The sequence below is a fragment of the Gorilla gorilla genome, chromosome 12, assembly GCF_029281585.2.
Source record: "Gorilla gorilla gorilla isolate KB3781 chromosome 12, NHGRI_mGorGor1-v2.1_pri, whole genome shotgun sequence".
NCBI classification, from domain to species: domain Eukaryota; kingdom Metazoa; phylum Chordata; class Mammalia; order Primates; family Hominidae; genus Gorilla; species Gorilla gorilla.
The window spans coordinates 133,950,822-133,976,033 of NC_073236.2; the positions used below are offsets into that span (position 1 = coordinate 133,950,822).

Below are 25,212 nucleotides of genomic sequence, written 5' to 3' on the forward strand. Positions count from 1 at the left end.
TTTGCCTTGTCTCCTAGTGGCCTAGACACTACTGCTTTGGTCGTATCACCCAAAAACGTGAGCAAAATCTACAAAGGCAAGAGAGCACACATTCTTTTCCACAAAAGAGGGAGAAAAACATAACAGTGTCTCAGGATCTTGTTTTACCCATGTGGTTATTAGCATTGCATCTGTATTTAGTCAATACGCTCTTGGTAAAAGAGCCTATGTTTGCTCTACTTTAACTCTGTTAACAGAAGTACAAATGTTGAAGAATGTGGCATCCATGAGTGCAGGAGGCCAGTGGGGGTATGAGACGGTTGGGACTGGGTTGGTTATCTCTTGTCTATTTTTCACATGAGAGTAATTTACATGATATTGGTTTGTGTTTTGACTTCTCAGGAGCTATCTTCTATCTGGAGTCTCATATTAGGTGAGATTGCTGCATGAAGGCAATACTTCTTTACAGAGTTTGCTGGCCACTGGTGAGCTAGACTACTTCTCTTCCTTTAGCTACGATTGCATTTCTATTATTTTCAGAAATCAACAAAGTTTAAGACAGTAAGATCTCAGCATATAATCTCAATTCTTGTCATCAAATTATCTTACATCACTTATAAGATTCATCTCAATATTGTATCTAAATTTTCTCCTCTGATAGCAGATGCCTTTTCTGCACAACAAAATGTTGACCTAAGCCTTACCTTGATAAAAGCTACCTCAAGCACCCTGAGGGCATTAGGAGGTGCAATAGGGACAATAAAGCTTGCTAATGTGATTGTGGGTGGCCTGGCAACTGGAGTGATGATGGGGAAAGCCTGGAAATCATTCCCTTCTGAGACCAGACAGCCTAAGCCGAAACCAGAGAAATGCATCACATACAAAGGAGGCAGCAGAGCTGTCTTCATAAATCGCAGCCTGTAGGCCTTTTAATGTGTCAGCGTAACCCGCCGTTAATGATATTTAATTGCTATCTACAGTAAGTTCCGTAGATCATTACCATACCAGTCATTTTTCAAAGATCCTCGTTAGCGCAGGACTAGTGAACACAATAAATGATGTGACAGGAGATGGCTAGAGAAATGCTGCAGAGAATGAGCTCATGTAAATCAGCCAGCTCATAGAGGAAACCCCCATCTTTCTACTGGCACCATAATAAAATCCACCATGCACACTGGACTATTTCCACTGCAGTGCATAAGACAAGAGAAATGGGTCACTACTGTGCTCCTCCTGGTTTCCTCTCCACCAATGCAGCTTGTTCCCTCACATAGTAAGGTGATGTCCACAATGCCTGGCTAGAACAGAAAAGATCTGACAACACCGATGTCCACACCTGAAGTGCCTGAAAATAGCACCTTCCTACAAACATTTAAGTTGGCAATCCATCCATTTGGGAGGTACATGTGTACTGTGAACCTACCCAGAACCAGGCACTTTGCTAAGGCATTGAGATTCAAGGTCAAGGGAGGCACAGTCCCCATGGACCTTGCAGCCGGGGACACAGCTAATGGACAGGAGACATTCATAGTCCAACTCACTTGCTTTATTTCAGTGACTTTATTTTCCATTTTGTTATTACCTTCTTTTTCAAGTCTCCTGTTGGAATTTGGATTATGTTACTTTATTTTTTCCTTTAAAATGCTTTTTGAATGATCAAAGGCCCATTTTAATCCCTCTATTGTCTGCAGCTCCTTAGAGGTGAATTCTCCTTTTACAGAGTCTGTTTGCCCTCAAGGTGATGAGTCTCTACAGGTGCTGGGGGCACACCTTCCTTAGAAATCATTCTCCCATGGAGTCTCAGAAATGCCTTGAGTTCTGCAGGCATCTTCACTGGAGCAATGATTTTGATGCTGGGCTTGAGACTTTTGGGTTGCAAGCTGTTCCACATCAGCTTTTACCTTAAATTCTTGCTCAGATTTTCCAAACAGCAAAGACAGTGTGAATTGAGGCCCCTTACACCAGCCACAGTTGGCGTCCTGACTCCTCTGTGTGACTCCTATCCCACACCAGGCCCAGTCCCAGCATTAGCTTTTGTGATGCATTCCTTGGTACAGAAGGCTAAGCATTGCTAGTTTCTATTCAGAGACACAGGGACTCTACCCTTGTTCCTGGCTTTATAAAGCTGCTCAGTTCTAATGTGCACTGCGCACAACAGCTGCAAGGGCCACAACACCCCCAAGCAGATGTTAGGCTCTCAACCCCTAAGATATAGTTTTCATCTCAATAGCTCATAAGATTCTGCCCTCTGACATGAGAAAATAGAATTCTGTTGTGCTTTTTAAGTATGCCTATGGCATCTTTTAAAATATACCATATATGATCCAGTATTTCTTTGTGTTTGGAGTGTGAATCTGCAGGTGAAAGAGTGTGTTCTACACGTGCCCGATCCATCCTCATTACACAAATTCACCCTCTACTTTAAAACAGGGAATTTGGGCCTTTGACAGGAAACAAGCCGGACAGTCATGGGGCCAAACTGGAATCAAATGTAAATATTTAATTTCCTCCCGTTAAAAGCAGAGTGGACCCACAGTCCCTCCCAAAGTAAAATGCACAATAATGTGTCAAGAGCACTGGACTTATTGCTTCTCGGACGTTAGCAAAGATCAAGCGAAGACCACTGGCTTTGGGGTCTGATACCCCAGGAGAGTCCCGGTTTCATGCTCATATGTTGTGTGACCCTTGACCCCTCATTCAATTCTCACGTGCTTCACTCTCCTAAGCCATGCAAAAGGGACATAAGGATATCTCCTGAAAGCAGAGTTGGCTGGAAGGCTGGAAGGCTTATGTGAAGCAGTTGCACATCACTTAGCACTTAGAATGGGCAAATAAAAAATGGTTTAGCTTCTCCTTTGCGGGAACAGAGACTGGGATGGTTTGTATCCTGGCTCTCCTGAAACTGCGCTGCCAAGCTGGGCCCAATCTCTAGTTCAGCTCGCTTCAGAAAGCCAAAGGCAGAAGCCTGCAGGACCAGAGATTGAGCCTGGCCACACAGCCCCTTCTTCCTGATGCCACATGGCTGGTGATCCTGGTCACAGCCTGCCTGAGCTGGTGGAACACAGCTTTGTCGGACTGTTGAAGATAATCCTACAGAAAAATCACCTGGTGAAGGGCAAATGCACATGTTTTGTCATAAGACCAACTGGGTTTCCTAAATCAGCTAAGCCGTTTATCCTGTGGCCTTGGCAACAGGCTGACCTTCCTTTTACAGAGGAGATGGTGATGCCTGGTCCCAGAGGAGCGCTGTGAGCACCCAGGCATGGATTACTGTGCTTAGCACAAAGTAACATTAAATGTGAATCTCTCTTCTAAAACTATGTTACAAAAAGCAGTAATTCATTCCAAGCAAGACTGTCAGTTTAGGTGAATCAAGTAATCATAATTTCTCTAAAACTTTTTTTCTACTGTAAAAGCTTTAATTTTTGTCTTTATTTTTATTGATACATCTTAGATGTGCATATTTTGGGAGTATATATGATAATTCAACACATTCATATAATCAAATCAGCGTAATTGGGATATTTGTCACCTTAAATATTGATCTTTTCTTGATGCTGTGAGCATTAGGTTAATGGGTACAAATGTACAGTTAGATAAAAAGAGTAAGACCTGGTCTTCAATACATCATGGCGGCTATAGTTAACATTAACCAATTGTACATTTTAAAATGCTAGAAGAGAATAATTCCAACACCTTTTTTGTTTGCTTACTTTTTTCTGAATTCTAATAGACTGATACATCCGTCCCTGCTGTAGCCAAAATAATGACCTCCTCAAAATGCACTTCAAGAATGTGACCTCAATGGATGTAACAGAAAGAACCTGCTCTTGGTGTTTGGGAAAGAAAAGGTGTTTGGCCTGCCACAATTCCTTCTCCTCCCAGGTGATTCAGAGTCCTGGAGGACAGAATACCTTGGGAGCTTGAGTGAACTCCTTCCACCAGCCCAGCCTTGACTCAGATTCCAGCTCATATAGCTCACAAGCTCCACCGCCCAGGCCAAACTCCTCAAATGCTTAGGTTTTGTTTGTTTGTTTGAAAGAGTTTTGCTCTTGTTGCCCAGGCTGCAGTGCAATGGCGTGATCTTGGCTCACTGCAACCTCTGCCTCCTGGGTTCAAGCGATTCTCCTGCATTAGCCTCCCGGGTAGCTGAGATTACAGGTGCCCACCACCATGCCCGGCTAATTTTTTGTGTGTTTTTAGTAGAGACGGGGTCTCACCATGGTGGCCAGGCTGGTCTCAAACTCCTGACCTCAGGTGATCCGCCTGCCTCGGCCTCCCAAAGTGTTGGGATTACAGGCGTGAGCCACCACGCTCGGTCTAATGGTCAGGTTTTTATTCCTGTATATGTCAAGTAAGGACAATAAGAATTACTTCAAAGTGTTGTTAGGAGCTAATGCATGTAAAGCATTTATAAGAATTTTTGGCACCCAGTAGATGCTCAGAAACTTTTAGCTCATACTATTAGCATTGCTATAAAAATAACATTAATAAAAACCAACAACATTACTACCATGAGAAAGTCATAATAATATACATCAAAGGATATTAATAATATACAATGACTTTCCCGTATGCCATTTGTATGGCCAGAAAGCCAGACACAACTCCTGGCTTCCTCCTGCGATTCAGACGACATTGCTTGGATGCAAACTTAACTGAAAGAACCACTTAATAGGTTTGTCACTCTAAGCAAATACTAGTGTTCAAGAAATGTTCTAAGGTGATTTAAAACACAGTCCAGAATACCTGCTTATGGCTATTCAAATGTTTGCAATACAAGGCCTGCCTCTGTGCTCAGCTCCCAGAGAGAATTTTTGTAATAGATGCAGTTTTTCCTATTAGCAATGGAACATACACATTTGAAACCCAGCTGGCAGCCTCTATGATTGTAGGCTAAATCTCGTAAACAAAACTTAAATGTAAAGAAGTGTTTGTACTAGCTGCAAATGGGCTACTGGTTTGATGCCACAGCGGAAGTTGTTAGCAGGTGACATCAGAGGATGGATTAGTTAGGGTAACATTGTGAACCGAGAGACAGGAGAGATCTTGTCACTCACTGAAGGCGAGACTCTTCTAGAGAGTTGTTTTCTCCCCAAGATCTGCGCTTTTCCCCAGACTGAGTCAGGATCTCCGAGGTTAGGACCTAGCTACATATATTTTGCACAAAGAACTCTGATTTGGACTCCAGGATTTAGAACCACAAATGTGCATACAGACCCAATTTTGTACATGGGAGGTGAGGTCAGATAGATAAAGTAACTTGCCAGCAGTCATTCATCTCACTAGTGTCACAGCTAGAATTAGAACCTATGGACTTTTGGTCCCTGGTTTGCAGCAGTTTCTGTAACACTAGTGGATATGAAACAACATGAAACACAAAGAACTGAGTCCTCGGAGGTGTGCAGCCCAGCAAAACTGAGCCTCTGGGTGGGAGTGGAGGGCAGCCAGAAAGAAAGGCCTGCGGTGGGGCTCTGCATCTCAGATTTAGGAGGTAACCCCCACTGCCAGATGGTTTAGGTGATGGTGGCCGTGTGGGAGTGTGGTGGTGGCTGGGGAAAATGACAAAGGCAATTCCCTTATGATAGCTGCTGAGGAGAGCAGTTGACACAACCCTGCTGCCATTTTTGACTCTTTCTTCACAAATTGAGGATAAGGGGAAAAAACCGCAGCCACCAGCATGGAGATTCCCTAGGTTCTTAAACTTACAGGTTATTAAGGACATAAAGGTGTCTTCATGTATTCTAATGCCCTAATTTCACAGGAGAAGAGACAGTCTCAGGGAAGGCAGGTGGCTTGTTCAGTTTCAATCAGCCAGCAACTGGCAGAGCTGAAACTAGAACTCGGGTCTTAGGGCTCCAGTTCTGTAACTCATCCATCCCACAAAATAATTACAATAGCATGTGCCCATGTGGCCTGGACATGGCCTGTAGTCACTGCCATAGATAGGGATGGATGAGACCCACTGCCCCTAAGGCATGCAGTCCTATTGGCTCCTTCCTGCAGCAGTCCCTGGACCACCAGGTTCAGAAACACCTGGGTCTGTGCTCACATGCAAAGTACTGGGCCTGCCCCAGATTTACTGACTCAGAACCCCTGCAGGTGAGGCCAGGGAAACTGGCTCAGCAGGTGATACCTGGGTACTCCAACATCTGAGAAACCCCGAGATAAGACCTCAAAGTTCTGGGATATTGTGGGGCTCTGTTGAACAACAGAAGGTGTAACGTACAAGAAAGACTGACCTAAAAGTGGCATCAATTATGTCATTGAAGAATCACCAGTTGAGTGGCTACTGGCTTATAGTGCCCACTGTTCACTATGCTGGGAATAGAAGTCAACAAGCCAACCACATTCCAGCTGTGAAGGAATGCATCCGGACAGCCACAGAAGGCCCTGGATGCCTGGTGCCTGGGCTGGGGTATGTGCCAGGTAAAGAAGGGTGTGGATGTCAGAGAAGAACAACTCTTGACAGTGCCCAGGAAGGGCAGCTGCTCCTCGGAAGCAGGGCTCATGGAGCCATGTTGCTATGGATACAAACAGTGTCTGGTTACTTATGGGAACACTATTGTTAGGATGGTTCTAAAATGCTTTTGTCCTGAAGGTGGAGACCTCACCAGACCAAATTACTCTTGGCTAAGGTGGTTAACCCTCTACTCATACGATGTCTTGGGGCAACAGTGCAACCTCAAAAAATATTAAATAAGACCAAACTATGGAGACAGTAAAAAGATCAGTGGTTGCCAGGGGCTGAGGGAGCAACAGGATGAAGGAGTATCAGTGGAGCACAGAGGATTTTAGGGCAGTGAAACTCGTCTGTATGATACTAAAATGGTGGAGTCATGTCATTATACATTTTTCCAAATGCCTGGAATGTACAACACCAAGAGTGAACCCTGGTGTCAACTATGAACTCATTGTGATGATGATGTGTCAGTGTAGGATCATCAATTATAAAAAGTGTACCACTCTGGGAAGAAATGTTGATAATGAAGGAGACATGTTTGTTGGAGGGGCAGGAAGAATATGGAAAATCTCTGTACCTTCCACTCAGTTTTGCTAATAATAAAACTAATAATAATAAACAATATTAAATTATTAAATAATATTAATATTAAAATAATATTATTATAAACTAATAATAATAAAACTAATTTTTTTCTGACATCTCTGTCATCCAGGCTGGAGTGCAGTGGTGCAATCATAGCTTACTCAATCGCCATCTCCTAGGCTCAATGGATCCTCCCACTTCAGCCTCCGAAGTAGCTGGGACTACAGGCAGGCGCCACCACACCTGCCTATTTTTTTAAATTTTTTAGAGACAGAGTCTCACTATGTTGCCCAAGCTGATCTTGAAATCTTGGCCTCAAATGATCCTCCCACTTCGGTCCTCAAAGTGTTGAGATGATAGGCATGACCCATGGTGCCTGACCTTAAAAAGTCTTTCAAAAAAAAATTAAACATTTCTAAACTCTTTTTTAAAATCTGTTGTCTCACAGTGTATAAAAGTTATACTATCAAAAGTCAACTTTTGGTAAATGAAGGCTGCCAGATTGATTAGAAATTAGAAGGGGTTTGTCACTGAATCTGGTAAACTCAGAGCAACCACCACCTCTCTCTAAGCCTCTAACCGTCTGGATTAGGAAGGAGAGAGGTAGGCTGCTAGAATCCCTTTCTTCAAGCTCTGATGTTCCAAGACAAGGATAATTGCTGATGAGAAAAAAAAAATCAGAATCTCACAGACTGCAAAAGCAGAACAGCACAGTTTCCACAAAACCATACAAATGTACTTTTTGGAACATAAGAGCCAAGCACATGCAACCGCTTAGGGTCCGTAACTCAGCATATGTAAAGTTCGTAAATTAATGTAATAGGAGGCAGGGTAACATCTGTTCTGTAGTACCCAACAGAGGGGATTTGGATATTTGAGAAGAGGCTCTGCACATAGTAAAGTCAGCCTAAGAACATGTGAGCAGTATTTACAGTGAAAAGGTCCCCATCTCTAACTATACACATCTGCTCCAAGACAGCTGAGGCTGGGGGTGCAGACTCCACTGAAGGGAAAGCCCCTTCTGAGGAAGCGGCTTGCTAACAAATCAAAATGGAGCCATCTGCCCTTCCCACTGCATGCGCTCCACCAGCCACCTATTCGTGCTCACCAGCTGGCAGCCTACCCTGGCCCTGGCATGTGCCTGCCCCCAGTGGGCAGGGCCATGACAAAGCCACTGCTGGTCACCATTAGTGGTCAAGTCTCATGGTGGGTTTATTGAAGAACGTTTGCTTAATTTTAGATCAAAGCAGTACTTTCTTCTCCCTCTGGAAAAAACAAAACAAACAAATAGTGTATTGGAGCAACGAAGAACATAATCAAGTTTATGTATGGGCCACTAAGAAACTGAATAGTTACCTCCTACTTAAAAGGTTATCCTGGGCCACTGTGAAGCAGTCCTTTTATCCTGTGGTCTGCAGTGGAAATGGCAGCATTACCGGAGAAGAGCTGTAAAAACATGCACAGTGAGTTGCTGCTGCATCCTGATGGCCCAAGAGAGGGAAGGAGGAGGAGATGAGAAGGGTTGAATCGGTTCTCTGACATGCCAGAGAGATAAAGGGGTGTCTCCTAAAGCTCTGAGGGCTTTTAAAAACTGGATGTCCACTGATATTTCAAAACAGTGCTGGGTATCCATAATTCCAAAGGCAGGTCACAGGGGTCCAGAGTTGAAATCTCTGCTTTTGGATGCCACAGATGAGCCTTCTCAGCAGGCTTGGCAAACATCTTCACAGCCACCATGACACATGATATGATTCAGGGACCACAAAAGGAAAGAGCTAAGTTTTGAGGCTGAAGACCAAATTGGTTAAAAATATGGTCACTCTCAGGGTCAGTAAGAGAGAATTAAGTAAAAAAAAAAAAAAAAAAAAAAATCATTGAATACAGGGAGCAAATCAGTAGACATAACATGGAATGGCACAGGCCATCAGGCAATCCTAAGGCAGAGGTAGACTCATCTTCAAGTGGCTTCCTCCAGCCTGACACCTGAAAAAGTGCAACTTCCTCTCATTTGCTCTTTCTCCTGTTTATCAAAAGGGAAGAAAAGAAGAAAAAGAAAATGTTAGTAGTTGAAAACATGTCAACACTATTCTGGGCATTTCCCTAAGTTATATAATTGAATATTCACAACTCTCTCTGATGTGTAGATATTAGTATAATTATTTGCATTTTATCAATGAACTCTGGTAAAATGTAAGCTATGAAATACATCCAGAGATACTATGTGATGTGCTCAAAGACAAACAGCTAACAGGCAGCAAACAATTTCTACCTGAAACCAAGGCTTCAAGCAAGTTCTGTCTGAAACCCTTTTCTCTCTTCCCTAAGGCATATTAAATTGATGTTGGGCTTCCCATTTATCTTGTTTCATGAAAGAATGGTCTAAGCCCATGGCTTCTTCCCTATCCAAAAGAAAGTAAACAGTCATGAGACCAAGATCCCCTGGGATCTCCCCAAAGGTAAGTCAAAGCTCTGTGTATTCCAAGCTCCATTGCTGCCAGGTCCCGGAGATCGTGGGATGGGGATTCTGTCTCTGAGCTCCACTTATTTAAATCTTACCAGATTAAAGGTCTGACTCTGATAAACTCATCTGCATGACCTTTCCTTTTAAAAAACTGATTTTATTTTTTAGAACAGTTTTATATTTTAAAAATATAGAGAAGGAGCTCCCCACTGTGGACAAGTGGTAAGCAAGAGATCCCTAGTGGTTCACGTTCGCACCAAGGACTCTTTCAACCCTAGCCGTAGGTGAGCCCCTTGGCCCTCGTGGGCCCTTAGACTGGTATAGAAAGCTGCCTGCAGTCTATGTGATGGCATTGTCTCAGGGAGAGACTTTGCACTGGATGCCAAACACCCCCAAGACCCAAGTAACTGCAACATGATGCCATTCTGAGAGCCCAGTCCACACCAGACTACATCCCGCCCTGGGGACCAACAGCACCTGCACCTCCACATACCTTAAGCCCCACTGACATTCCCCTACATCCACCCAGAGGGCTGCAGCATTGCAATGCTGGCTGGACACAGTGGTGCATCTGGAGCAACAGCACTCTAACCCACACAGCATCCTACACTATGGAAAATGGGTGGTGCAGCACAGCAGGAGGCTGCCTTGGGAATAAAGGAAGTGTGTACTCCCCAGAGTCTGAGAGCTGACTGCCAGGGACCACGGCCACTGACAGCAACACAATCTCCTCCAGTGGCAGGGTGATCACATACCTGAATGTACCTTTAGCTGACTTGGATACCAGCCCACCCACAAGCCATCCACCACAGGCGTCTGTGCAAGCCACATGGGAGCCATGGGTTGGCCCACCACCACCACTGCCACTACCAATGCCATGCACACCACCCAGGGGCCCAAGGACTGGCACCCCCAACCCACCTTGGACATCACTGCTGCCCAAGGACCAGCCTTCCTGGAGCCCCTGTCTGCAGGAAAGTCTTGCCACAGCCTCCAATAACAACTGCCACCTAAGCCACTGAGGAATTCACAGACATCACTGATGTTGATTACAGTTAAAGAAATCATGCAGAGACCACACTTCTACACCCACCCAGAGTACAAGTGAAAGCACCCTGCCCAATGCACTTTGTAGATGTATCTTTATAAAAGAATTTCCTTATGAAAAAATTTCCTTATGAAAGATTTTCATCCAATACATAACATTGGACAAAACGACTGGTACACCAGTTGTGCAGATATCAACATAAAGACACAAAAAATAAAAAGCAAGAAAACATGACACCTCCAAAGAAACACAATAATTCTCCAGTAACAGATCTCAAAGAAAAGGAAATCTATGAAATGCCTAAAAATATCAAAATAATGATATTAAAAATTGGTAAAATAAAGAGAACATGGGTAAACACTACAAATAAATTGGAAAGAAAATTATAACTTGAATGAAAAGTTCAGCAGAGATAGAAATTGTTTAAAAACACACACACACAAAAATCCTGGAACTGAAGAATACAATAAATGAAACATTTTAAAATACAATCAGGAGCATCAAGCACAATACACTGCATCAAGCAGAAGAAATTTTTGAACTTGAAGACAGGTCTCTTGAAATAACTCAGTCAGACAAAAAATAAAAATAAAAGAATAAGAAAGAATGAAAAGAGAATGCAAGACATATGGGACACCACAAAGTGGCCAAATATTTAAATTTTGGGTGTTCCAGAATAAGAAATGGGTAAAGGCATAGAGAACTTATGCAAAAAAAAAAAAAAAAAAAAAAAAAAAAAAAAAAAAAAAGCAAAGCTATACTTTAAAAGTGAAAGGGAAATAAAGTTGTTCCTAAATAAGCAAAAAAAGATAACTCATTCCCACTAGACCAACCCTGCAAGAAATGCTTAGGGGAGTCCTACATCTGGAAGCAAAAACACAAAATCTGCTGATATGGTTTGACTGTGCCCCCCCACCGACTGCCCTATCTCATCTTGAATTGTAGCTCCCGTAATTCCCACATGTTGTGGGAGGGACCCGGTGGGAGATAATTGAATCATGGGGGCAGTTTCTCCCATACTGTTCTTGTGGTAGTCAGTTTCACCAGAGCTGATAGTTTTATAAGGTGTTTCCCCTCTCACTTGGCTCTCATTCTCTCTTGCCTGCCACCATGTAGTAGATACCTTCTGCCTTCTGCCAGGATTGTGAGGACTCCCCAGCCATGTAGAACTGTGAGTCCATTACACTTCTTTTTCTTTATTAATCACCCAGTTTCGAGTACGTCTTTATCAACAGTGTGAGAATAGACATACATTAAATTGGTACTGGGAGTGGGGCACTGCTGTAAAGATACTCAAAAATGTGGAAGAGACTTTGGAACTATGTAACAGTCAGAGCTTAGTACAATTTGGAGGGCTCAGAAGAAGACAGGGAAATGTGGGAAGGTTTGGAACTTCCTAGAGGCTTGTTGAATGGCTTTGACCAAAATGCCGATAGTGATATGGGACAACGAAATCCAGGCAGACGGGGTCTCAGATGGAGATGAGGAACTTGTTGGGAACTTGAGTAAAGGTGACTCTTGTTATGTTTTAGCAAAGAGACTGGTTGCATTTTGCCTCTGTCCTAGAGATCTACGGAACTTTGAACTTGAGGGAGATGATTTAGGGTATCTGACACAAGAAATTTCTAAGCAGCAAAGCATTCAAGAGGTGACTCAGGTGCTGTTAAAAGGATTCAGTTTTAAAAAGAAAGCAGAGCATAGAAGTTTGGAAAATTTGCAGCCTAATGATGCAATGGAAAAGAAAAACCCATTTTATGGGGAGAAATTCCAGCCTGCTACAGAAATTTGCACAGTAACAAGGAGCCAAATGTTAATCACCAATACAATGGGGAAAATGTCTCCAGGGCACGTCAGAGATATTTGTGGCAGCCCCTCCCATCCAGGCCAAGGGCCCTGTGCTCTGTGCAGTCTAGGGACTTGATGCCCTGTGTCCCAGCTGCTCCAGCCATTGCTAAAAGGGGCCAAGATACAGCTCAGGCTGTGGCTTCAGAGGGTTCAAGCCCCAAGCCCCGGCAGATTCCACGTGGTGTTGAGCCTGTGAGTGCACAGAAGTCAAGAGCTGAGGTTTGGGAACCTCCACCAAGATTTCAGGAAACACCTGGATGCCCAGGAAGAAGCTTGCTACAGGGGTGGGGCCCTCATAGAGAACCTCTGATAGGACAGTGCAGAAGGGAAATGTCAGGGGGTCAGAGCCCCCATACAGCGTCCCTAATGGAACACCACCTAGTGGAGCTATGAGAAGAGAGCCACCATCTCCCAGACCCCAGAATGGTAGATCCACTGACAGCTTGCACCATGCACCTGGAAAATCTCTGACCCACTCCCCATCTGGTTTTACTTTTCCATCCATGCTGGTAGTGTAACACAAAGGAGAGAAACTTTGGGGAGCTCCGTGGCCCGAGTCATTGCCTGAGACATCAGAGTACCTCCCCTGGGTAACATAAGGCAAGCACAAATACCACCACTATCACTACAGCTGATGCTCTTTTGTAAGTGCCACCTCCTGGCTGGATGCCAACTGACACAGTCCGTTATAACATCTGCAGGCAAAATGACGCAGCATCCAGGAAGAAAAAATCTTGTGTGTATCCTCAGCTATCACCATTGCCTGAACCACTCTAGCTAACCAAGAGGTCCTGAGTCTGTCCATGTGACCAGTTTATTACTACTACAACCCGCATTTGAGAGAGCCAACACACTAAGACTATTTATAACCAAGGAATCTCACAGAGTTTATGTAACTCCCCTGCCAGAGCTGGGGCTTGCACCCTCTGCCAGCAGACTTGAGGACAGGTCATATCACTGGATCCCTTGCAGACATCCCCAGCGTGAACCTGGAGTGCAGCAAACCCACTGGTGGGATAGACCCAGAGAAGCAGCAGGATCCACAGTAGCCTGGCCGTCAGGGACTCCTATTCCTATGGGAAAGGGAAGTGCACCACATCAAGGCAGAACCCTGTGGGACAAAAGAATTCAGATGGCAGGGCTTCAGTCCTAGAACTTACCATTTGTGGAAGTTTCTTTTAGCAAAGCCGAAGCGGTGGTGCTGGGCTCAGAGGGGAAAGTCTGAAGTTCTATTCTAGCTGTCAGGCAGCACTGGTGCTCATGAAGAATATTGGAGAAGGGGACTCCTACTCCCCCTCATCCACTACTGCAATCACTGCTGGGGCTTCTTCCATGACAGCTCAGTTTGGGTGTACCTGTAGTCAGTAGTCAGCCTTTCTGGAACACTTCAGGGTGACTACATCTCCACAGGAAAAGTGTTCTCCAGGTTCAGGCTTGCACAAGGGGTAGAGTCCCCATCCTTTTCTACATTAAAAATCAACATTCCTTCAGATGAAAGGAGATGGCTGTCTGATCTGAATTCCTGGAACACTAGGTTAGGAGTGTGACTGGGAGGTGGATTGCTTTCCTGCTGGCCTGGAAGAGGAGCTGAGGTGGCTCCCTCCCATTCCCCTGAAAAGACCTCAGTGTATTTCATTGAGAGCTCCCCCAGCTGCCTCTGTCAGGGCTGGGACCTCTGCCCATCACTGGGTATTGCATTTACCCACCTGTTTTAGCCACAGCTGGTATTTACTCATGGACAACACTACTGGTCTGAAGCCTGAACTATTCAACCTGGTAAATAAAATACTAGGAAAAAATAAATAAATAAAAAGTGTACACCACTGGGGAAAAGATAAGCTTCAAGAGACCTCTGTCATTCAAACCCTGCAGGAGATGATGAACCTGCTCACACACTGAGCACATTGCTACCATAACCAGCATCTGAGAAAGCCATCATACAAAGACTCTTTACAACAAAGAAAGTCATACAGAAACTTTACCACTGGAAGCACCAAGAGCCAAATTAGGCTACAATAAACTAAAAGCATTAAAGTCACACTCTCAAGGAAAAAAAGAAATTAAAAAACACTGTTGAACAAAAAATTAATCTTAAAATAATTAGAAGAAATTGTTTACCCAAATGAGAGGGAATCAGAAAGATAATTTTAGCAACATGACAAAACAAGGTACTATCATACCTCCAAAATATCACACCAGCTCTCCAGCAATTGATCCAAACCAAGATGAAATGCCAGATAAAGAATTCAAAAGGTTAATTATTAAGCTACTCAAGGAAATACAAGATAAAGATTAAAAAATGCACATACATAAAAATTTTAAAAACCAGTTTCAAAAACCAATGAATGAAATATTTTCCAAAGAGATAGATATTTTGAAGTACAACCAGATCTCCAGGAAATGAAAGACACATTTACGGAATTACAAAATGCCACAGAAAGTTTAAACAATAAACTACACCAAGTAGAAGAGAGAATTTCAGAGCTCAAAGCCAAGACTTTCAAATTAGCCCAAATAAAAATAAACAAAAAAAATTTAAAAGAATTGAACAATGGCTCTAAGAGAAATACAAGACTGTGTAAAAAAGTCAAACCTAAGCATCATTGGTGCTCCTCAGTGAGAAGAGTAAGCAAAATGTCTGGAAAATATATTTGAGGGATAGTGGAGGAAAACTTCCCTGGCTTTGCTAGAGATGTAGATATCCAAATACAAGAAGCTCAAATAATTCCTGGAAGATTCATTGCAAAAATAACACCACCAAGGCAAATAATCATCAGGCTAGCTAAAGTCAACGTAAAGGAAAGAATTTTAAGAGCAGTAAGCATCAGGTGTTCTGTAAAGGAAAACCTATCAGACTAACAGCAGACTTCTTAGCAGAAACCTTACAAACCAGAAGGGATTGGGGTCCTAGCTTTAGCCTCCTTATACAGAATAATTGTCAGTCAATAATTTTGTATACAGCAAAACTAAGTTTCATAAATGAAGGAGAAATAAAGTTTTTTTTTAAATAAGAAAATGCTGAGGATAATTCATCACTTCCAAACGAGCCCTAAAATAAATGCTAAAATGAGTTATAAATATTGAAACAAAAGTTCAATGTGCACCAAAATAGAATACTTGAAAGCATAGTCCTCACAGGATCAGTAAGACAATGAAGAAAACAAAGTATCTAGGTAACAATCAACATAACTGGAACAGTATCTCTCATCTCTGTATTATTATTGAATATAAATAATCTACTCCACCTAAAAGACACAGATTTGCAGAATGGTTAAAAAATTACAAACCAAATTTCTGCTGTCTTTATGAAACTCATCTAACATGTAAGGATTCTTATACACTTAAGGTAAAGGGATGATAAAAAAAATTTTTCAACCCAAATGGGAGGCAAAAGCATGTAGAAGTAGCTATCCTTGTGTCAGATGAAACAGCCTTAAAGCAACAATAGCAAAAAGAAAAGATGATATGGTTTGGCTCTGCGTCCCCACACAAATCTCATGTCTAATTGTAATCCTCAGTGTTGAAGGAGGGGCCTGGTTGGAGGTAATGGAATCATGGGGGCGAACTTCCACCTTGCTGTTCTCATGATAGTGAGTGAATTATCCTGACATCTGGTTGTTTAAAAGTGTAGCACTTCCCCCTTCACACTGTCTCTCCTGCTCCACTGTGTGAAGATGTGCCTCCTTCCTCTTTGCCTTCCATCATGATTGTAAGTTTTCTAAGGTCTCCCGAGCCGTGCTTTCTAAACAGTCTGTGGAGCTGTGAGTTAATTAAACATCTTTTCTTCATAAATTACTCAGTTTCAGGTAGTTCTTTATAACAATGTGAGAACAAACTCATACAAAAGACAAAGCAGGTTATTGTATAATAATAAAGGCTTAATAGAATGACAAGATATTACAGTCATAAATACATATGCACCTAACTCTGAAGCTTCCAAATCTATACAACAATTTCTATTAGACCTAAGACAAGAGAAAAACAGGAACACAATAATTGTGGGGTACTTCAACACTTCACTAATAGCACCAGACAGATTATCAAGGCAGAAAGTAAAAAAAAAAAGAAACACTGGACTTAAACTGCAATCTAGACCAAAAGGACCTAATAGATGTTTACAGATATTCTTCCCTAGAATTGCAGAATATATGTTCTTCTCATCAGCACATGGAACATTCTCCAAGATAGACCATATAATAGGCTACAGAAGTCTTAATACATTTTTAAATATCAAAATTATGTCAAGTATCTTCTCAGTGCACAGTGGAATAAAGACAGAAATCAACTCTAAAAGGAACTCCTAAAACTATACAAATACATGGAAATTAAACAATCTGCTCCTGAATGATTTTTGGACTAAAAATGAACTCAAGATGAAAATGTAAAACTTCTTCAAAATGATTGACTATAGTGTCATAAGTTATCAATCTCTTTGGTGTACAGCAAAAGCAGTGCTAAGAGGAAAGTTAATAGTGCTAAGTACCTACATCAGAAAGTCTGAAAAATCAGAAATTGAAAACCTAATGTCATACCTCAAGGAACTAGAGAAACATGAACAAACAAAACCCAAAGCTAGCGGAAGAAAATAAATAACAAAGTCAGAGAAGAACTGAATAAAGTTGAAACAAAAAAATATAAAACATCAATGAAACAAAAAGCTGGTTTTTTGAACTGATAAGCCAGTCAATGCACCACTAGCTAGACAGACCATGAAAAGAAGAGGGAAGATTCAAGTAAGCTCAATTAGAAATGAAAATGAAGACATTACAACTGATACCACAGAAATACAAAAGATCATTTGAGACTACTGTAAAGACTTCTATGCACATAAACTAGAAAGTTTAAAGAAAATAGATACATTCTTGGAAAGACACAACCCTCCTAGCTTGAATCAGGAAGAAGCAAAGATCCTGAACAGCCAGTAACAAGCAATGAGGTTAAATCAGTATAAAAAATGCCAACAATAAAGACCAGGGCCAGGTGAATTCCAGCCAAATTCTACCAGACTTTCAAATAAGAATTGGTACCAATCCTACTGAAACTATTCCAAAAGACTGAGAAAGAGGGAACCCATTCTAACTCATTCTGTGAAGTCAGTATCACCCTACTACCAAAACCAGGAAAGGAAATAACAAAATAAAAACTACAGGCCAACATCCTTGATGAATATTGGTGCAAAAATCTTCAACAAACAGAACACAAAATATATCACACTATGATCAAGTGAGTTTAACCCCAGGGATGCAAGGATGGTTTACCATATGCAAATCAGTAAATGTAACTCATCACTAAAACCAAATTAAAAACAAAAAACAACCATATGATCAGCTCAATAGACACAGAAAAAGCATTCAGTAAAACCCATCATACCATTATCATAAAATCTCTTAACACTGTAGGCAGGCATAGAAGGAACATATGTCAAAACAATAAAAGCCATATATGACAGACCCACAGCCAACATCATACTGAATAGAGAAAAGGTGAAAGCATTCCCCCTAAGAATTAGAACAAAACAAGAATGCCTGCTTTCACTTCTTCTATTTAACATAGCACTGGAAGTCTTACACAGAGCAATCAAGCAAGAAAAAGAAATAAAGGGCATCCAAATTAGAAAAGAGAAAAGCAAACAATCACTGTTTGCCAAAGATATGATTGTATATCTAGAAAACTATAACGACTCTCCCAAAAGACTCCTAGATTTCATAAATAATTTCAATAAATTCACAGGTTACAAAATCAATAGCACTGCTATACATCAACAATGAATAAATAGACAAATGGGAATATACTTACTATACTAAAGTAAAACGCTTCTGCACAGTAAAGGAAACAATCAACAGAGTGAAGAGACTACTTGTAGAATGGGAGAAAATATTCACAGACTATTCACCTGACAAGGGACAAATATCTAAAATGTACAAGGAACTAAAACAACTCACATCAAAAGCAAGTAACCCCATTCAAAATGGGCAAAGGATCTGTGTGGACATTACTCAAAAGAAGATAGACAAATGGCCAACTGATACTATTTTTAAATGTTCAACATCACTAATTATCAGGGAAATGCAAATCAAACCCACAAACAAATATAATCTCAGTCCATATAGAATGATTATTATAAAAAAAAAACAAATACTGGCAAAGGTGTGGAGAAAAGGAACTCTTATAAATGAGTGATATGAACGTAAATTAGTACAGAAATTTAAAAAAATAGTAGGGGAGATTCTAAAGAAAAACTAATAGAGATATCATATGATTCAGCAATCCCACTACGGAGTATTAATCCAAAGAAAAGAAAATAAGTATCAGAGGAATACTGCACCCCATATTTATTTCAGCACTATTCGCAATAGTCAAGATATGGAACCATTCCAAGTGTCCATCAGTGGATGAATGGATAAAGAAAATGTGGTGTATATATACACAATGGAATTCTACTCAGCCATACAGAAGAATGAACTCCTATCATTTGCAACAACGTGGATGAACTAGAGGTCATTATTTTGAGTGGAATAAGCCAGGCACAGAAAGACAAATACCACGTGTTTTTATTTATATGTAGAAGCCAAAAAACTGCATCTCTTAGAGGTAAAGAGCAGAATGATACCATGGAGAGGAAATGAAGAGATGAGGTCAATGGATACAAACATACAGTTATATAGAAGGAAAAAGTTCTAGTGTTCTACAGCACAGAAGGGTGACTATAGTTCACAATAATTTACTGTAGATCTTAAAATAGCTAGAAGATTAGATTTAAATGTTTTCCACACAAAGAAATAAGTATTAGAGGTGATACTGTAAGCATGGCGATTTGATCATCATACATGGTATGCATATAACAAAATATCATGTGTGCTCCATGAATGTGTATAATCATTATACCTCAGTAAAATAATAGATTAGACAGTACAGAATTCAATGCTACTCTCTTTCTCCCTCCAACACTGTCTCCCCTCTTCACATATTACTTTAGCTTGTTTTATTTGTTACACTTGATGAACCAATACTGACACATTATCATTAAAGTCCACACTTTATCTGAGGGTTCCTGCTTGTGTTTTATAGTATTATGGGTTTGGACAAATGTATGACATGTATCCACCATTACAGTATCATACAGAGTAGTTTCACTGCCCTAAAAACCTTCTATGTTCCACCTATTCATTCTTTCCTCTCCCTGGCTCCTGGCAACCACGAATCTTTTTACTGTCTCGATAGCTTTACCTTTTCCAGAATGTCACATAGTTGGAATCATACTGTAGCCTTTTAGGTTGGCTTCTTTCACTTAGTAATTTGCATTTAGAATTTCTCCATGTATTTCTGTGCCTTGTGAACTCGCTTCCTTTTAAGCTTCCTTTTTTCTACATAGAAAGGACTGGCTCTCCTCTCCCTAGGCCCCATGGTATTTATCATAGCTGTCTAGTTCTGAGAAGAGGTGCCTGATCTGGTAACCATTTGAATAAATGTCTTACTTTGCCCTTCTAAATATTTAGATACTGGTGCTCACTGTCTTCTTCATAAGGCCTAGTACCCTGCAATAGTAACTGATTCACACACACACACACACACATTTTTTGAAAATCTAATAAGAAAACATGGGTAGAAATTTTAGAGGCACTGAGATGAGTGGGAATATAAGAAAGGAAGATGTAATGTTTACTGCAGACATGCTGTGCCTGGGTTTCCATCTGATCATCAAAACACCTCCTAACTAAGGTTATGATCATTGTCTCCTGCTTCCTGGTGAGGCTCAGGGTTCAGATCATGAGAAGGGTAGCACATGGCTTGTAAACAGTGGAACTGGATTGTCCACTGAACACTGCCTTCCTTTCCCCATTGGTGGTCACCCCTGGGGCACTTCTTGAGATTGTAGCTATCGGAGGTGAGAACATTGCCCCCATTCATATCATAGCACCTGCCATTTTGATGTTCCTACTATGTGCCAGGAGGTGTACAAATATTTTTAATTTCTTACAAGCCATTCCACAACCATTTATTGAGTATCTACAGAAACCCAGCAAACTAGGAATTGGGGACTTTATTTTAATTGTTTAGATGGAAAATTCAAAACTTGAAAAAGTTAAAAGACTGGCCAGATGAAACATATCCAGATGTGGACGAAGGGAACAGAGGCCATATCCATCAGAACTTAAAACCCACACCTTCCTCCTGGCATCACAGGCTCCCCAACAGGACCCAAAGCACCACCCTTTGTTTCTGTGTTGAGGCTTCTTCGCAATTCCCAATCCAGTCCTGGAGGAAGACAGCCAATCTCCAAGAAGCCAGTTTATCCCAGTCACTGGGGCTGTATCCAGGCAAGATATAGCAGCTGTCCCACCTGCTAAGAGCTCTATGACCACAGACACATCATGTGTTGGCAATGACCAACAGATAAACTCACTACTTGAGCTTTCTATCCATGGTTTACTCACTTACTCATTCAATAGGTATCTACTTTCTGCTTATGGTGTATCACATGTTGTTCTAGGCACTGGATATTTCGCAGTGTACGAAACACATGCATACCTGTGCTCAGGCAGCTTACAGTCTAAAAAGGGGAAACAGACTATAAAGAAATAAAGAGCAAAGCATACTGCAAGTTAGATAATAATAAGAGCTATAGATACAAATTAAACGGGAGGTGGGATAGAGTATGGATGGAGGAACACAGGAGTTACAATTTTCAACAAGGTGGTCAGGAGGACTTACGATACAGTGACATTGAACAGAGTCCTAGAGGATGTGGGAGAGAGGCAATGTAGGGAGCTATGGGAACAGCATTTCTTGTGGAGGAAATAGCAAGTGCAAAGGTCCTGTGGCAGGGGAGTGCTGGGTGTGCAGAGAAAACCAGACATTAGCAAGAAACTGCAAGTTCTGGCAGAGCAAAGGCATGGGGTCTCAAGCTAACTGAAACTAAAGAATAAGTGTTCAATATCACAGGGCTTTCGATGTTGTTGTTTTAATCACAGGGACCTGGTGAGAAGAGGTCTCCTTGTAGCTGATGTGGTAAATGAGGGGAATTGCTACACGGGTGTGCTTCTTCACTGGGAAGTCTCCCTGATTTCTGTGGTCTTAGGCGAGCACAAAGATGAATAAGGCACAATCCCTCCCTGAAGGGTCTCATTGCTCAATGGAGAAGGGGTCCAGTGAAAGAATAATCATGGCATGAAATTACCGGTATTAGAACATCATCCTGGAACCAGGTGGTGGAGAAGCCTGTGGAGGATGTGGTCAGGCTGGGCTTAGGCTGCTCTCTGGAGTTCATGCCAGAGGCATGGGTAGAGTCTCCCTACACACCCACTGGAGAAAGGTAGTTTTGCCTTCCCCTCCATTTTCTAAAGGCTCGCTTGTGTTTCCACTGGCTGAGGCTGGAAAATTGCTGACTATGCAAACTCTGCCCATTAAGCTGGAGCCCAGGGCCTCCTGTGTGTACCGCTCCCCCAAAGGACTCTCCCTGTGTGTCTGGGAATGACAAACACCAGCTAGCCTGAGCCGGGTACAGCTCTTCAGCTAGGATTATCTAACCAGCCCCTCACTGCCCATTCCTTCTTCTCAGCTCCATCCCTGGAAAGCAGGGTTTTCTTGCAAAATAAAGGAACAATAGCATGATAATCAGAGTGGTCTGGGCTCGTAGAGGCTGTACCAGGGAAATCTCTTGGCAATCCTGACCCTGGCAGACAAAATGAGACAAAGGCTGTCTATGGAATGGGGATGTGTTCACACCCTGGGATTGTAACTGTGGTTTAGCAACGGGGGTGCTCTTAAGAAGAACTGGATCCATTCAAGGGTACAGTCATCAGCACCCACTACACCATGATCGCCAAGTTCCCAAACCAGGAGAAAAATTGGATCTGGAATTGTTACTGGACTTCGTTGCTACGAAAAAGCTGTTACTAAATCTCTACTCCATCAGCTGGGGAGAGAGAAGGAGGAAGGCGACTGATACTCAGGGAGAGCCTGCTGGATACCACCCCACATGGCGCCGTCTTGGACATTATAGGTACTGTCTCGTGAAATTTCACCACGACCTTCTGAGCTAAGTTTTCTTGAATGGAAAACCTGAGTCTGGGGATGATCAGGACCTTTCCAAAGCTCCGATCCACCCCGGCCTCTGCCCCCCTGTTTGGTGGTAGCCCCCAGGACACAAGTGGGACTCTGTGATGACTGTCTGTGCTCACCCTGCAGAGAGTCTATGCAGAGGGCTGCCAACAGTTCTTCCAGAGGAATCCAGGCCACACCCATACAGGGGCACACACACACAGCAAATGCATAACAAGTTTCCAGATTTCCTGAGCAGAGTCCACAGCTATTTTGTTCTGTGCCATACACTCAGTGCCTGTCACAGATGGTGGTGATCCAGTCTACATGTACACCACTCTCTGGTTTAGAGTCTACGTACAATAATTTGAATAATGAAAGCATTCTGAATGGATGTAAATAATGTCCGCATGAACTTAACTGATCAACTCAGTCAGTGCCCTGTGTCTGTATCGGCCTTTAATTTCCCATTTTATATCTCTTTTATTTAACTATAGGCCACTGTCTTAATTAGGGATTATGAGCATAATGTCAAGTTAGAATATTTGGAATGATAAATGTTCATGTGCATCTAGGTGGATCTTATTCCTGTTTAATGTGTGTGTGTGTGTGCGTGTGTGTGTGTGTATTGAACATTTTTAAATCCTTAAGGTCTGTTCCAATACTCAGTTATTTCTTAGGATCTTAGGGTATTTGAAAAACATGGATTCCAAAGGGTATGCACCTGACATAAAATTTCCCTCTTCTCACTCCCTGCTCAACTGTCACCTACGATCAAACTGCATCTCTCTTATCTGGCTTCTCTAGCTCCAGACGAGTTCCCCATCACCCCAACTGCCCCATAAACTGCCTATTAAAACATATTCATTCTTTAGGTCAGGACTAAATGCTGTTGCTTCTTAGCGTCTTCCCTGATTTTCCTGCAGAAGAAGGGGTACCTTTCTCTAAGCTCCAATAGTACTTTTCAAATGGCTGCATTTTAGTCAATGGCATATGTCTATTACACCCCCTTGATGATAAACACCTGAGGGGAGGGTCCATGCCTTGGTCAATGCCATAGTACTACCACTTCTAGCAGAAGACTTTGCATAGCCCACAAAATGAGGAATCAAAGTATTTCTTCTAGAGGATCCTGGAGAACAACACGAGAGACTCACTGGAATCCCCAGGATTCCCCAAGAATGCACCTGGTTGGCTTCCTTCCCACTACTTCCGCTTCTGAGAAAATGAGCCCCAAGGAGAGTAAATTGCTAACCCTATTTGGGGGAAGATAAGACAGAAAAAACTTCAGAGAAGAAGAGAAAACTTTGAGTTCAGCCTTGGAGGACAACTGGGAATCCTCTAGGCTGAAGTGTATGATAGCGATGGGTGAAGAAAGCACTGCAGGTGGGGCCGCTGAGAGGCTGCCATGGGGGGACTGTGGGTTGTGCAGTTTGGCTACCGTTACTCTATGCATTGATTCAGCAGAGATACCTTGAGTCGCCTTAAGTGTCCACTACAGACATACAAATGGTATCTGTGAGATCAACATTACAGAGGTGAGATCATGTTGACACATGGGGTGGTGTGGGGAGAGGAGGGAGGCAGAGAACATGGGTTAGACAGGCAGGTGAGGAGCAAATGTGGAGGGCTGCTCATGACATCCTAAGCATCTTTGATCTTGCCCTACAGGTAGGTCATGGGCAGCTAATACTGACTTGCCAATTAGACATTTATGTAATCCACATGAATGTTTAGAAAAAATCTATCTGATGGCAGTGCAGAATGCAGAAGAGTGAGAGAGAAACTGAGCTGTTCTTACAATAGGATTGCCTCCAATTGGTGAACACGGAGAAAACAGGAACAGATTGCGAGGGACGCAATTCAGAATGCACCCTCTTCCCCTCCCTCCCCCTCTACACACAAGCATTACAGTAGGACTGTAGAAAACCTTTCAGTTAAGATCAAGTAGCATACAATATTTTTCTACTACTTTCTCTACTACTGTGTCTGAGGGGAGAAGAGTGGAGAGAAGAATGAAGACAGAAATACAGAGACAAGCAAAGCAACAGCATTTGCCCCAATCTGCAGTGAGTCCACTGCCCTGGGAGATGGAAGAAATGGGGTGATTTACCAGAGTGTCTCTGTCTACTGGCTGGGGCTCAGCACCGGGTCCCAGGGGTAAGGGAGGCTTGGGCTTTGCTAGGAGAGAGCTCTCTACACGCTGAGGGCAAAACTGGGCTTACATCAGAGTCTAGGCTAAAACAAGCAGCTCCACTTTGTGGCCCTGAATCTTGCGTAAGTTACTTCCCCAGGTGCCAGGTCCCTCATCTGTGAATAGGAAAAATAAATTACCTACCTTATAAGATTTGTGAGAATTAGAAATTCCTTGTAAAGCAAAGGACATCCAGGAATTATAGTAAGTATTACTGCTATTATTACTATAACCACCGTCACCGTTACTAATACTACCGGCGATCACATCCCAGAATCCTACCAAGAACCTGGCATCCAAACCTCCCCTTGACCCCAGTAACCCATCTCTCTTTCTAAATAGCTCCCTTCATGCCTGCTGTGGAAGTCTCTTCAGAATGTGCCTTGAGCAGGAAGGAAAAGAAAACTCAAATCTCTCCACATCTCCCAAATCACCAATATCCTATGTCACACCAGGACTCCTCCCTTACTGTTTATCTGCCTTTCTGTTTTCCCACCTCACACTCAGAGAGACGGGCCCGGGAGGAGGATAGGTACAGGGGTCACGTCGCTGGGAAATGGCAAGGCCAGGATGGGAACCCAGGTCTCCTGCCTCTT

General features: G+C 42.4%; 1 protein-coding gene across 2 annotated transcripts in view; it reads right to left on the reverse strand.

Annotated features, from left to right (window-relative positions):
- Positions 1-1,874: 1,874 nt before the first annotated feature.
- LOC109025801 (uncharacterized) overlaps positions 1,875-25,212 on the reverse strand; it is a 38,923-nt gene continuing 15,585 nt past the window's right edge. The window contains exons 2-3 of one of the 2 annotated variants that reach the window (XM_055378724.2): positions 8,384-9,047; positions 1,875-8,292 (exon numbers count right to left, since the gene is read on the reverse strand). In XM_055378724.2, coding sequence (XP_055234699.2) covers positions 5,225-5,704 — 480 coding nt within the window. In that variant the 5' untranslated portion in view covers positions 5,705-8,292; positions 8,384-9,047 and the 3' untranslated portion in view covers positions 1,875-5,224. Of the gene's footprint in view, positions 9,048-25,212 lie in introns of both variants that reach the window. The other variant, XM_055378725.2, reaches the window with a different exon arrangement.